Here is a 13197-nt window from a genome sequence, read left to right as displayed (position 1 = left end):
AAAATAAGGCTGGCAAAATAAAATCATTGTGGCCATTGGGATTTTTTGTAGCCAGCCTACTAATCTTTTGAGCTGATGTACTGCCACATAATATTAGCTCAAATTAAAACCTAATTAGTTACAACTCAATAAATAATATGAGTACTGATATTGAAGCTAATATTCATAAAGAATTTGATGATCATTTAAAAATGGAGAAAAACAAATTTGAAGCAGATATTTTAAAGGGGCCTTAGAGCCAAAAATTGTTATTATTACAAGTATGTACTATGTGTGTTTTTTGTATGGTATCCAAAACGATCAGAAGAAACTGCACAGGTGATCACTTAAAATATCAAGAAACGCTCAAGATTATTTTTGGAGACTTGGAAGGTCTGTTGGTACTTTGTTTGAGAAGACAGTAAAACACCAAAACTCACTTTACTGAGTGGCAATTTGCGAAATCAAAACCAAACAATCTCTTTAAAAACTCTGTCACTTTCTGTGAACAGTAGACTTCAATCAATGATACCTACCACAGCTACTGCCTTAGAAATGAGGAGTTCTTCTGGTGACATTGCTGTGAAGTAAGCAATGTTTGCCAATACATAGATCAGTATAACAACTGGTACAGATAATGCAATAGCTCTTGGTAAATTTCTACAAAGACAAAAAACAATTATATATTTATTTATAATGTCTTTTCACTATAAGTGAAAGATTTTGAATTGTTCTGAAGATTCCAAATTCAGAAGAGAGCCTGATTAATAAAAACATTCGAATCAACTAGGTCACAAAGGAACCCCATAACCTGTACAGTCCCACCACATGAGATAAAATAACATTTTAACACTTATATTTGACAGCATTATGCCCATCTAACAGTTTATAAATCAAACACTTAATACATAGGTGCAATATGTTATGAATTATCACAATTTTCAATTCACAGGAATGTTTTTCAATTTTCTTGGGTACAATTAAAACAAAAAAACTAGACTGGGTTCAAAATAAATATATATTATTTTTTATAGAAGGCAGACATGATGGCTCTGGAGAATATGTTGCTGTTGTATGATGTTTAAATCTAGTAATGTATATGTGGTATAAGTTATAAGTTGCTGGTATGGAGGTGACATTAATAGAAACATTGTTGTAGCTAATAAAAGTGGTATTTTATTTGAGTAGCAAAACTGACAGCTACAGAGATGCTTCAATGATTTTGTCTTTTTTTTACACACAATTGACCAATTAGAACATCACAAAATAAACACTCGTAGGGTAACATTTTCATTCTACCAGATTTTTTTATCATTCCATAAATGATATTATTATGAAATATTAATTTATTTACAAAATATTTAAAGAATTGGGTCAAAAAAGCTTAATAGATTCTACTGAAAGGGGTTAGCCTCTTGAAATAACATTGAATTAAATAAATAAATGAATGTGTGGTTTAGAAAGGAAATTTTTTAACAATAGATATATTGCTGGTATACCAGCTAAAATGCATGTACTGGTGGTTATGAACAAATCATCATCAAACGGACGCATCCAAGATGGAGTTCATAATACAATGTCACAGTCCATTGTTATCAAAATAAATATTTAATTGTACAGGAAATTCAGAAAAGCTTTGTGCAATAGTACTTATTTATAGTGGCGTAACAGCTATGAGCACTCACTGGCTAAACCCAGGAGCTCCGGAGCTTATTGGGCCTGAGCAGAGACCAGATGATGATGAAAAATGTTGAAAATCGACGGCCAATACAAAAGCTAGGGCTGCAGGCCTCTTTGTTATAAACCTACAGTAATTTTCAGCAACCAGAATATATACAGAAGCAGCCTAACAATACATTTTGGATTCCCTTATTGGGAGTAATAAATAAATTGATATTATAATAATAATAAATAATAATAAATTGATATTATAAGCTAAAACTACTGCAACATGCAAGAGAATCTTAAAATACTGCAGAGAATTGAGTATTAAATATCTTCTCAGTGAATCTTTCAATCGGATGTTGATCATGTTGGTGGGCCCAGAGAAAATCCTGGCACCAGACAAAAAAGTCAAAGGTAGAGAGGTTAGCTGCCCTTTTAGGCACACAATAATGTTGAACGTGCAGACTTGAGCATTTACTTAAAATGTTAAAAGATTTAAGCAAAGATCAGGTAATTTACAGCAATTACCCATTGATCTGTATATCACCCTGTGAGAATTAATGTCTTTTGCTGTAGATGTTTAATATTGATAAATATGATTTATAGGAATACTGTGCAATGTACCATAGATTGTCAGGTGAACTCTAAATACTAGAAATACTTTCAATCAAAGATTTCCCTACTTTCTGTATCCTGTTTGCCCACTAAGGCGCAGGATTGGTCATAGCAATAAATAGCAAACAAATAGCTGTGTAAATGCTATACTTGATACAGCAAACATAGCAATAGAATAGCAAACAAATAGCTGTATAATTGCTATACCTGATACAGCAATAATAGCAAATAATAGCAAACAAATAGCTGTGTAATTGCTATACCTAATACAGCAATAATAGCAAATAATAGCAAACAAATAGCTGTATAATTGCTATACCTGATACAGCAACAATAGCAAATATAGCAAACAAATAGCTGTGTAATTGCTATACCTGATACAGCAATAATAGCAAATAATAGCAAACAAATAGCTGTGTAATTGCTATACCTGATACAGCAATAATAGCAAACAAATAGCTGTATAATTGCTATACCTGATACAGCAATAATAGCAAACAAATAGCTGTGTAATTGTTATACCTAAATACAGCAATAATAGCAAATAATAGCAAACAAATAGCTGTGTAATTGCTATACCTGATACAGCAATAATAGCAAATAATAGCAAACAAATAGCTGTGTAATTGCTATACCTGATACAGCAATAATAGCAAATAATAGCAAACAAATAGCTGTATAATTGCTATACCTGATACAAGAACCCCACAACCAAAACAAAACTCAGAACACTCCACCCCCAATTGCCTTTCTTCTGAAGAACTTCACCCATTACGTTTTATGTGCCAGAGTAATGCACTACATACAGTACATACAATGTATATTTATATTGTAACTGAAGATATTTTAGTAGACAAATCACAGGTGTACTTTCATAACACACAGGTGGTGATACCTTGGAGAGAGAACAATCATAATCTATTGACCCAGGAGAAGTCTGGAAGAGTTAATAAGGTCTGGTAATATCAACAGGTGTTTAAAATAAAACCTGGGTCACTTAAGGTTTAGTGATTGTAAGCCACCCAACCTACCAGTTCTTGGAAACCAACTGATGCATGTTATATAAGAAATCTTGTTGATGTAACCATGGTAATGATAAACAAAAACTTTTTACCTTGCTGGATCCTTCAACTCTTCTGTAACATAGTTTAAATAATTCCTGAAAAATTAAACAAATTAATTACTAATTATAAATTTATTTTTAAAAGTAATACATGAGTTCGGTAGAGTAGTAATAGTGGTTTAAGAAAACATAATTGCTGTTTCTGGACCCTACGAAAAAAATAAATCTATAAACTGTTAAACAATGTTTTTCAACACTCATGTCTTAATTGCCATGTGCAATGAAATCATTTATTTTTAATGATTTGACTTGTCAAGAATCTTTGAAAGAAATTTAAATGAGATTGACATAATTTATAAACAGCCAATTTAAACTATTTGTTTATTTTTAAAAACGTAATGGATGTGCATGACCTTAATTTCATTTATTGTCATATAAAATTAAAAGAAAACAGGATTGATAAAAAATGATTACACTTCGCCTCCCCACAAGGGGAACACTGTCTAGTGACTTACTAGGTAATTATGGGGAGGTGCACAGAAAAAAAGAAAAAAATCTTAAAATGATTTTTAAAAAAGTATTAAATAGTACAGCATTTGTAATATTGCCAGTGTATACAAAATATTCAGTATTATCAAAAAAATTACATTCATTATATGTACACTAAATATATTGACATTTTAATTGACATCATAAAAATACATTCATTTGTAATTTTTTTTAAATAAAACCACATTGGTTGAAACTCATCTGGTGCTGTTTGGGTGTTCACTTTATAGCAATGAGAATTCCCATACTTCTAAGATTTTAAACACATATTTACACTATATTAAGGATGAAAGATGTAATTATCTGCTACAACATTTTGCTGGTTCAAGCAAGAACATTTACCTCTTGAAATGTTATGAAGTTTGAAATACTGTAAAATTTTTGCAAAATCATGATAATTAGGGTGTATTGTGCGTTAGGATCACGTAGCATAACATATACACATCCTCTCCATAAGTGTTAAAGGATGTCTGTAAATTGTTAGGAAATTTAATAAACAGCGGTTCTTTAAAATGTTAAACAATGTTATTCAAAACATAATTATAATAGTTTAATCAAAACCATCTGAAATCAAACTATAAGTACATTTAATAAACACATTAAATGAACCAAATGGGGAAAATGTTATAATGACTGATTTGCTGTGAAATGTTATCCAAAGAAATCTTTCCCAGTTGACTACGTGTTTCTTTTCTTTTTTTTTATAAAACAACTTAAAACTGCAATTGTGGCAAACTGTAGAAACTACTAAGAGTACGTTCACACACACAGTGTAAGACTGGAATGGTTTACTCAAGTGGAAAGGTATTGCACGGATTAAAATTCCAGTTCATTTTATGAACATGGCGTTGAACACAGAATTCCTAGTATCTTTTATGTTTATAGTACAACTTAGTCCTAGTGTCTCTTTTTAGATTCGACACTGTCATAATGGCCTTTTGGTGTTTTTTACGGTCATCTTAATTATTGTCAACGCTTGATTTCCAATTTCTGAATTCACTCTGCTTTTAGCCATTTTTACTTTTATTTCACCCTAAAAAATGCATGCGCTTTCAGATCGAAGAACAGAGAGCAAAAACTTACAATACACTGCAGTAAAAAACATGAATTGGTAAATATCTTGGAATAAGATCAAAATTATTAAAGCATTGATGGAGTTAGCTCCATAGCGTAGTTAAGATAGGGTATATTACTTTCATTAATAATGTCAAGAACATAGCGTAGTGAGTTTTGTTAATAACATCACTGCTTGGTTAACACGCAAAAATATACTGTACACCATGTGAACACCACATAAATCTTGTGTAACTGGCTTACCATCCTCCATACGCAAAGAGACCACCATACACTGCAAGGGCTATCTTCTTTGGATCATCTGTTGTGCCTTCAAAAGAGTTGTTGAAGTTTTCAGTATTTCCTGCACAAAGAAAAAAGAAATGTTATTATCATCAGTGGTAAAAATATTAATATATTGTGAAAGTAAATTACTCTTTTCTGTTCTCCTCTGTAATAGTTCATAATACTGATAAAAATATTAAAATTTGTATTACAGAAGCAGCTCGTTCACAAACAGTGTGTTCTTCCACAAGACCATATGAAAGAAATATATTTCATTCAAAAGTAAATCTGTTCTCATACAGTACTTTGTATTGTATGCAACATCAAATGCTGGAGATTCTATTATTTCAAGAATGTATTTAGTTTTTATTATTGAAATGTTTTGTATTTTTTTTATTAATGTATTGTGATGGTGCTTCCTGTTTGGTTAATGACAGATGGATCAGGGCGTGTGGACGTTGGACTAGCTGCATTTAATGGGAGTATGTTTTCATACAGTACATGTTTGATTCCAAAATGACCAGGGTAATAATATGTATACAGTGCTTAGAGGTTTCACAACATTAGGCACTTTATAAATCCATATTATTATACTTTATCAAATGCTCTATAGCGCATTTTATTCAGTTTTGTTATTTTTGACAAATAACTATAGACTATTGCTTTAACAGAGAATGATAGTGTATTGTTAATGTCAAAATTTCATTTTTTCAGCTCATTTTTTGTGCATCGCAAATCTCTATAACGGCGAAAGCAGTTATGTTGTAACTTGGCCAGAAATTGAACATACAGTATACTGTATGTAGTTGTGTACCTGACTTTGGTTTAATTAAAATATGGTCGCATAGCGTAACTATGCGTGATTTTCTGAAATTTTTTAATTGACTATAATAATTAAATACAAAACCAGCCCTTTTTAAATGAAACTTTGACACACATAATGCTTCATGTCAAGGATCATCTTGCTGTATCATCAGCAACATTTTGAAAATTGGGTGTTTTTCACGTATGAGTGCTTTGAAAGTTAAAAATACTCAAAATCAATTTCAACTTTCTAAACGTTTCATTTTAAGCATTTCACATTTTTCAAAAAATGTTGCGTTGCGCACATACTTCTGCGTACTTAGATTGTACAAAGCTAGAAAGACAGTTTTTTGCACTTGATTGGTGTTCTGTAAAACTGTTATGATAAGTTCCTTTCATTGTTGATGATTTATGAATGTAAACTGATGAAAACGTGTGTCAAACTTACCTTGTTTTGTATCTAAACATATAATTTACTTCACATATTGCAGGTTACCTTTGACATTTGGATAATTGGTATTAAATTATTAAAGTACTGTAGTATAGGTAAAGTCAAATTGTACTGCAATTAGAAAAATGAATTTTGGTTTATAGTATGGCCTTCATTTATCAAAGCTGATAATTTCTCTTATAAAATAATAATTCTTTGCGAAATGTGTATTTTTGATAATTAAAATAGATAGCTACAGATCAGTATATATTTTGATTCAATTTTGTTCCATTCATCTAGATTATACAGTACAAAATAAAATACTGTATAAATAATATAAAACTACTAAATTACAATAAGAAACTAGAGACACATGTTCAATAGAACATGAACCCAGTCAACAATGTTGTGTCATAAACTGAAATATATGGTGCTATGTACTGTATAATTGATTATCAGTGATAGTGGTACTAATTGTACTACTTCAATAGAGAAAGGCAATGTACATATACTGTATCAAATGAATGATAAATGAGTGATAGAAGATGAATGAGTGAAAAAAAAATTTTAAACTACGATATTTAGTATTGTATATTCAGGAATAGCCGCTGCATAGTCTCTTTGCTTTTCTTCTTTATATCTTATTAACTCAAAATTAGTTATACTAACAAACATTACTATTAATATGCCTAGCCTAGTGTGTAAACATTATTGACATAATTTCATTAAACATCCACATACAGTACAACTCTTCTTAACAAATTTTTTTCAATCTTCTATCAACTAAAAGTCGTAGTTAGTCATGTCTCGGGTCACATTCTATGGTCACCGTACAGATAGGCTACTACATCAGTACTTCTATGAATGGATGACTAGTTGGTGACAAGAACGCTAGTTGGTCATACCCAGTACCGTTTTGATTTTATGATCATTCGGGAAAACACCTCACGATGAATGAATGGAAATGCATACAGATAGGCTACTACATCAGTACTTCTATGAATGGATGACTAGTTGGTGACAAGAACGCTAGTTGGTCATACCCAGTACCGTTTTGATTTTATGATCATTCGGGAAAACACCTCACGATGAATGAATGGAAATGCATGCAGGGTGAATTACAAGTGGTGGATAGATAAAACAAACTTGTATTTATAGGATGTATGGCCTACTACAAGTTGCAGTTACAATGCTTTCTGTTTTAAACTGTTGTTCACTTTTTTTGCCAATTGCCTTTCCAATTTGTGTCTATTTTTCATTGTTTATTTTAATTTGTTTGTATTGAAATTGAAAGAATAAATGTTTAGTTGAATTGAATTGAAGGATGGACGGATAAATCAAATAGTTAGCAAATGCACAGAGTGAATATGTAAAATATTGATTATGTTTTACTTTTAGTGATGACCTGCTATGTGCGCTAAAATGTTTTCTTTTTACACTTGGCATTATAATATTGCGTCATTTGTTTGTATTTTGTTTATAAGCTTTGAGTGAAATTTGGAGCTGGATTGAATCCAAGATGGGTGTGGCTACTTTTTTATAGAACCCTTTTATTACAGTTTAAATGTTATATAAAATACTGTACTACCATCATCATAATGATATATTTTACAAACTTTCCATCATGATAATACATCTTGAATGAACATCTTAAAAATGACCTTATCTTATATTTTACAGCTTATGTGTCTAAAATGTTGATGGTATATATGGTACTATACTACTACCAGGACATACAGTATACTAATAGACAAACCGGAATTAATAATATTTTTAATATTGATTCAGTCTGAATGATATACTGTAGTGTTTCCCATAATTTCTGTATTTGTTGACAAATAGAGCAACTGAGTACAGGGAGAAATCCTTTCTAAAAACACTAGTCCTTCATTCGAGTGATAGACAGAGTTTAAAAAAAAATCTCCCTTTTCCCAGTACTATAAGGTAAGTAGGCCTAAATAAAGGCGAGACTGTCAAGACTCAACCAAATGAGTGATTGTCCTCTACTGTATTCATATTCAATTTATGATGTTTTAATGTGTATAATATTTGTTATTATAAAATGGCAGTGCATCATATTTTAATATTAGAATAGAATTAAAATTCAAATACCAACTAACATTGTTTCAGCAACAAAGTTGATTTAATTGATGTTTTTTAGCAATAAAAACAAACATTTTTTTAACAAACAAGAAAAAGAAAAGCAATAAATATTAAAGATTGTTCATTAAACAGGAGAGCGGCAACATAATAAAATTAAAATTCTGTCAGAAATTAACAATCAAAAGTAGTTCACAATGTTAATTTTACTATCAAAAAGGGCAAGCGCACAACTCAAAAAATGGTTAAATTTGAATTCGTCTATTCCTCACTGTATACTGTAACATTCTCATACAGAGTTGCTGGTGGGATTTTTACTTTTTATCAATCATTCCTTACATAATATTAACACATTTATGAATTTAGAAATACAAACATTGACTAACTTTCTTGTCACATGATTTGAGATATGATGAAGAAAAAAATTGTAACAGACATCATTGAAACTTAATGTTAAAATAAATTGTTTAATCAACTTCAATTAAACAATAACATACTTTAATTTGTGCATGAGCTTGTGATGTCCAACACATTTCCACACCTTATTTCAATTAAAACGTCAAGTTTTGACTAAGCTGAAAGTTGAAGTACCAGTAACACAAGTTTGTGTTGCAGAAAATATTGAAACTTAATTAAAAAATGAATTGTTCATCAACTTTAAAACAATATAACATAATTTGTTATTATATTATTTGTACATGACCTTGTGATGTCAAACGCAGACAAAATAATGTTCTAGCAATGCTTATTCAATTAAAATGACTGTATTTAAATAGGTCTCAATCACCTTAAAGTGTTTAATTAATTTTATTGATTGTTATACAACGTAAACGGATGCATGTCTTTGATTAGTGTTACGTTACAACAATTCTACATTTACCTAAGTGATTCTAGCCGTAAGTAAAAGTAATTCTATTAGTCATAAAGTACTGGTAGCACGTCTATGAAATAAGCCGATATTCAATAAAATCCTCTACCATGAGTACATTAAGGGACTTGTGAATTGGTTCAGTATCAACCCGGCCTATAGCCCTATAGCCTTGCTTGGCAAACGGAATATTGAGGGCGCGTCCGAAATATGACTGCGGTAAATTTGAGCGAAGCACAGGTACATGTTGCTTGGCTGCCTAGGCCTAGTGTAACATCAAAGCGAGTGAGGACTTTAAAAACTGCTATTTATCAAAATTGGCCTGGAATTTTAGTAAATTACTTTTAGTAAATTACTTTCAATAAATCTACAATTATATTATTAATTTATAATCATGAATCATGATTCAAATGCAAAATGTGCAAAATAGATCAAAAACTATACTCGTTTTGTACGAATATGACTGTTGATATTCGTCAACACGAATATGCTTTACGAATATGAAATGGGGATCAGATCAAAAGTTTCACAAATGTGACGTATCCGTTTTCGTATTCGTATGGTTGCGAAAACCCCTCCCTACTGTAAAGTATGAGGACGATGATTGCGTAACAATTGATGCGCAGGCATCATGTGTTAAGTTTGATTTACTGTAGATGAGTATCACACATCATTAAGTATCATAAATCCTCATACATGGATAACCTGCTTTGTAAATTCACTACTGTTTGTACTCTTTCGGTAAAGTGAATTAAAAATTTAAGACGATATTAAATACTGTATATTTCCTCCATGGTTGGTGCAATTTTCTCATCTCATCATTCATTTCTTGTTTCTGTTGCGCCGTGCCTTTAGGCATTTATAATCAAGAAAACGGAATCATTAGGAAACAGTTGACAGTTTGGGGATTTTGTAAACTCGACTAATTGATACATCCATGCTGCTCTAGGGTAGGGAGTAATGCCCCTACCCTGGAATATGTACATTACTATAGTTGAGTTTATGATTATTATAATTATATTTTTGTTCTGTACAGTAGTAGGCCAGACTACACTACATTTACATTTATTGATGGAGGCCTACCCCGTTTTAATATCCCCTAGCGGTGTACTGTAGTCATTTTCTATGTAGAGGGACAATATGCTGTATTGGTGTCAGTCTGTCTTCCATTTCTCACCGATTGAACTTTTATTGATGGAGGCCTACCCCTTTTTATTATCCCCTAGCGGTGTACTGTAGTCATTTCCTATGTAGAGGGACAATATGCTATATTGGTATCAGTCTGTCTTCCATATCTCACTGATTGAAATGTTATTGGTGACCCCTTTTTAATATTCTTCCCAGTCCATACTGAATTCACTTACCCATACATAAGTATACTAAGCCAGTGATTATGATAATGATGAGTGCCATCACTTTAGCAGCGGTGAATAAATCTTGTACTTTCGTTGCCATCTTTACACTGTACATGTTGATGAAGGTCAAAACCACTGAAAAACAAAGATAATTTATTTAAAATTGAAAGAGAACACGTACTACATTTTTGACAATACGTTTACGAAACCTTTCCGGTGATGTCATTGGAAAACTTGGTAATTAATCATTTCATTTTTTAGTTTTTAATGGCTACCAGTGTGAATTTAGCAGGGCTTCGGAGGCGGGAGTTGGCCCAGCAAATTTGCAGGGTATACACTAGTCCTTCGGGACTATGTAGTGACCTTTTACATATAAATAAATGATTTTGTGAGTATTCTATGTAAATCATACTACATTTGCACAAAAAATTGTTATTCAGTGCCGTTCAGTTTTAGTGGACGGTTGACTAGATTGGAGGATGTTCTGGTTTTCTGGTGCCAGCAGCATGTTCTGGTGCTTACAGATTTTGTAAACACAACTCATGAAAAACAATGGAAAGAGAATAGGGGAGACAGCTGATGATTATAAAATAGAAGTCTATTTAAGTTTGATATTGAGGTAGTCATACTGTACTATTGACATTTTCCCCAAGTACTGTACTCTACAGTAGTAGTCAGCTTATTATTCCATTTAAAAATACTATAAATTATAAATGAGGATCTGACTATTACTTTCTTATTTTACGAGTATAAAACTATAATTAAACATAGAAGCACAAATCATAGTATAGGATATTTTATTTTTAGGACATGATCGCAACTATTTATTACGTCAATAGCATACATATTGCACCTGTAATCCTAAAGGTCTGCCAAGTAATCGGAATGTTGATTAGGAAAGCGAAGAAGAAAAGGTAATGAAGCCTAGGCATAATGGCTAGGCCTGGCAAATGACATGCTTAACAAAAGATAGAGTAATTGGTTAATGTTTAATATCTGTTTAAATGATTCTACGGGGAATCAACCGTATCTACGTGTACTATGAATCTACGATTCATATTGATTTATGATAATCACTGTGTACAAAAAATATGTTTTTTTTAAACATCAGTAGGCCTACTGTACTGTATCGTGGATTTAAAACTAAAAAATATATTTATTAATATTTGCTTATTATTTTTATTATATTATAATCATTTATCTATATTTATTATATACTTACTGTAATTAAAATATTAATATATTTTTCTCAAAATTTAATACTATAGTCTATAGAATATGTATAATTTCATGTTTTTTTATTGTTTGTACACAGGCTGTTTAAATTTATATTTTGTCCACTTTTTAAATCTACTAAAAAAATGTAAAAATAATAATTAAATAAAATTCAGTATTTTACAATAAAAGATTTTTTCAATATTTTCCACAGGGCTTAGTAAAAAAGTAACAAGCCTTTAATCAATTGATCTTATTATAGATTACGGAAATTTAGAGTCATGAAAAGTAAAATGTCTTTATGTTTAACGGTTTGTTAATGTGAACGAGGTTTAAATAAACACAGTCTACATTCACCTATTGGTGACAGGCCAAGTAAAACAGAATGGAAATATCTCAGAATGGAAAACAACAAAATCAGTGATTGCTAACAAATCATTTTTAATAATTGGATATAAATTCAAAGGTTTTGTTACCGTCGGGTAAATGTTTCGTTTTCACAATGCACCACGCAGCTACGCGCATCGATTGCAGCATGGAACAATTATGACATGATCTCCTCTATTCTCAACAAATCCGGAAGCATCTGAGCAGACGTTCACAACAAGCAATTATACCTACTACAGTACAGTATGCTTATTTGCCATTTTTAATCAAAAACTATGTGACAGCGAGCAGCTAGATCAAATTCAAAATAGGGAAATACTACAGCTCAAAGCATCTTTAATTATTGACTATTGAAATTTCTAATTAGAAACAGATTAATTTCATTGTTATGTGAATCACGAAATGCAAAAACATCATTTAAGAAAATATGGTTTTAATAAATAGTCGATAATTTGTACAGAATTTAGTATTTTTAATTTAAAATTGCACAAACAACTGTTGGCAGATTTTATAAATTCATATTTAGCTGCAATAAAAGCTTGATACGTACTAGTAGTACTAAATAAAAGAAAAACTCTATATAGCTCGATTAAATGCTTACTAACTACTTACTGCATTTTAAATTATTGGACATTTTTTATTTTATCTTTAAACTCTTAATACTCGGATTTAAAATTAAAACATATTTATAAATTACTATTATAAGGTCTTTAGAACAGCATAATTATTTTAAATTTCTTTTTTCATTCGAAGGAATCAGTACAATTGTATTGAGAATGCAATTTTACAGGTATGTTCTTACTAATATTCAAAAACAATATGGAAAGTT

The 13197-nt window shown here is 30.9% G+C and overlaps 2 protein-coding genes across 2 annotated transcripts in view; one reads left to right on the top strand and one right to left on the bottom strand.

The window, feature by feature from the left end:
• LOC144849819 (aspartate aminotransferase, mitochondrial-like) overlaps positions 1-13197 on the top strand; it is a 234676-nt gene that overhangs the window by 185925 nt on the left and 35554 nt on the right. The window lies entirely within an intron of this gene.
• The window catches only part of LOC144849809 (Y+L amino acid transporter 2-like), a 32726-nt gene that overhangs the window by 9628 nt on the left and 9901 nt on the right, over positions 1-13197 (bottom strand). Inside the window, exons 3-6 of the mRNA XM_078706881.1 lie at positions 10776-10901; positions 5189-5288; positions 3374-3418; positions 516-639 (exon numbers count right to left, since the gene is read on the bottom strand). Of these exons, the coding sequence (XP_078563007.1) occupies positions 516-639; positions 3374-3418; positions 5189-5288; positions 10776-10901 (395 nt within the window). The remainder of the gene's footprint in view (positions 1-515; positions 640-3373; positions 3419-5188; positions 5289-10775; positions 10902-13197) is intronic.

This window comes from Antedon bifida, chromosome 8 (assembly GCF_963402885.1).
Source record: "Antedon bifida chromosome 8, ecAntBifi1.1, whole genome shotgun sequence".
Taxonomy (NCBI): domain Eukaryota; kingdom Metazoa; phylum Echinodermata; class Crinoidea; order Comatulida; family Antedonidae; genus Antedon; species Antedon bifida.
This window is presented reverse-complemented; position numbering and strand designations above follow the sequence as displayed.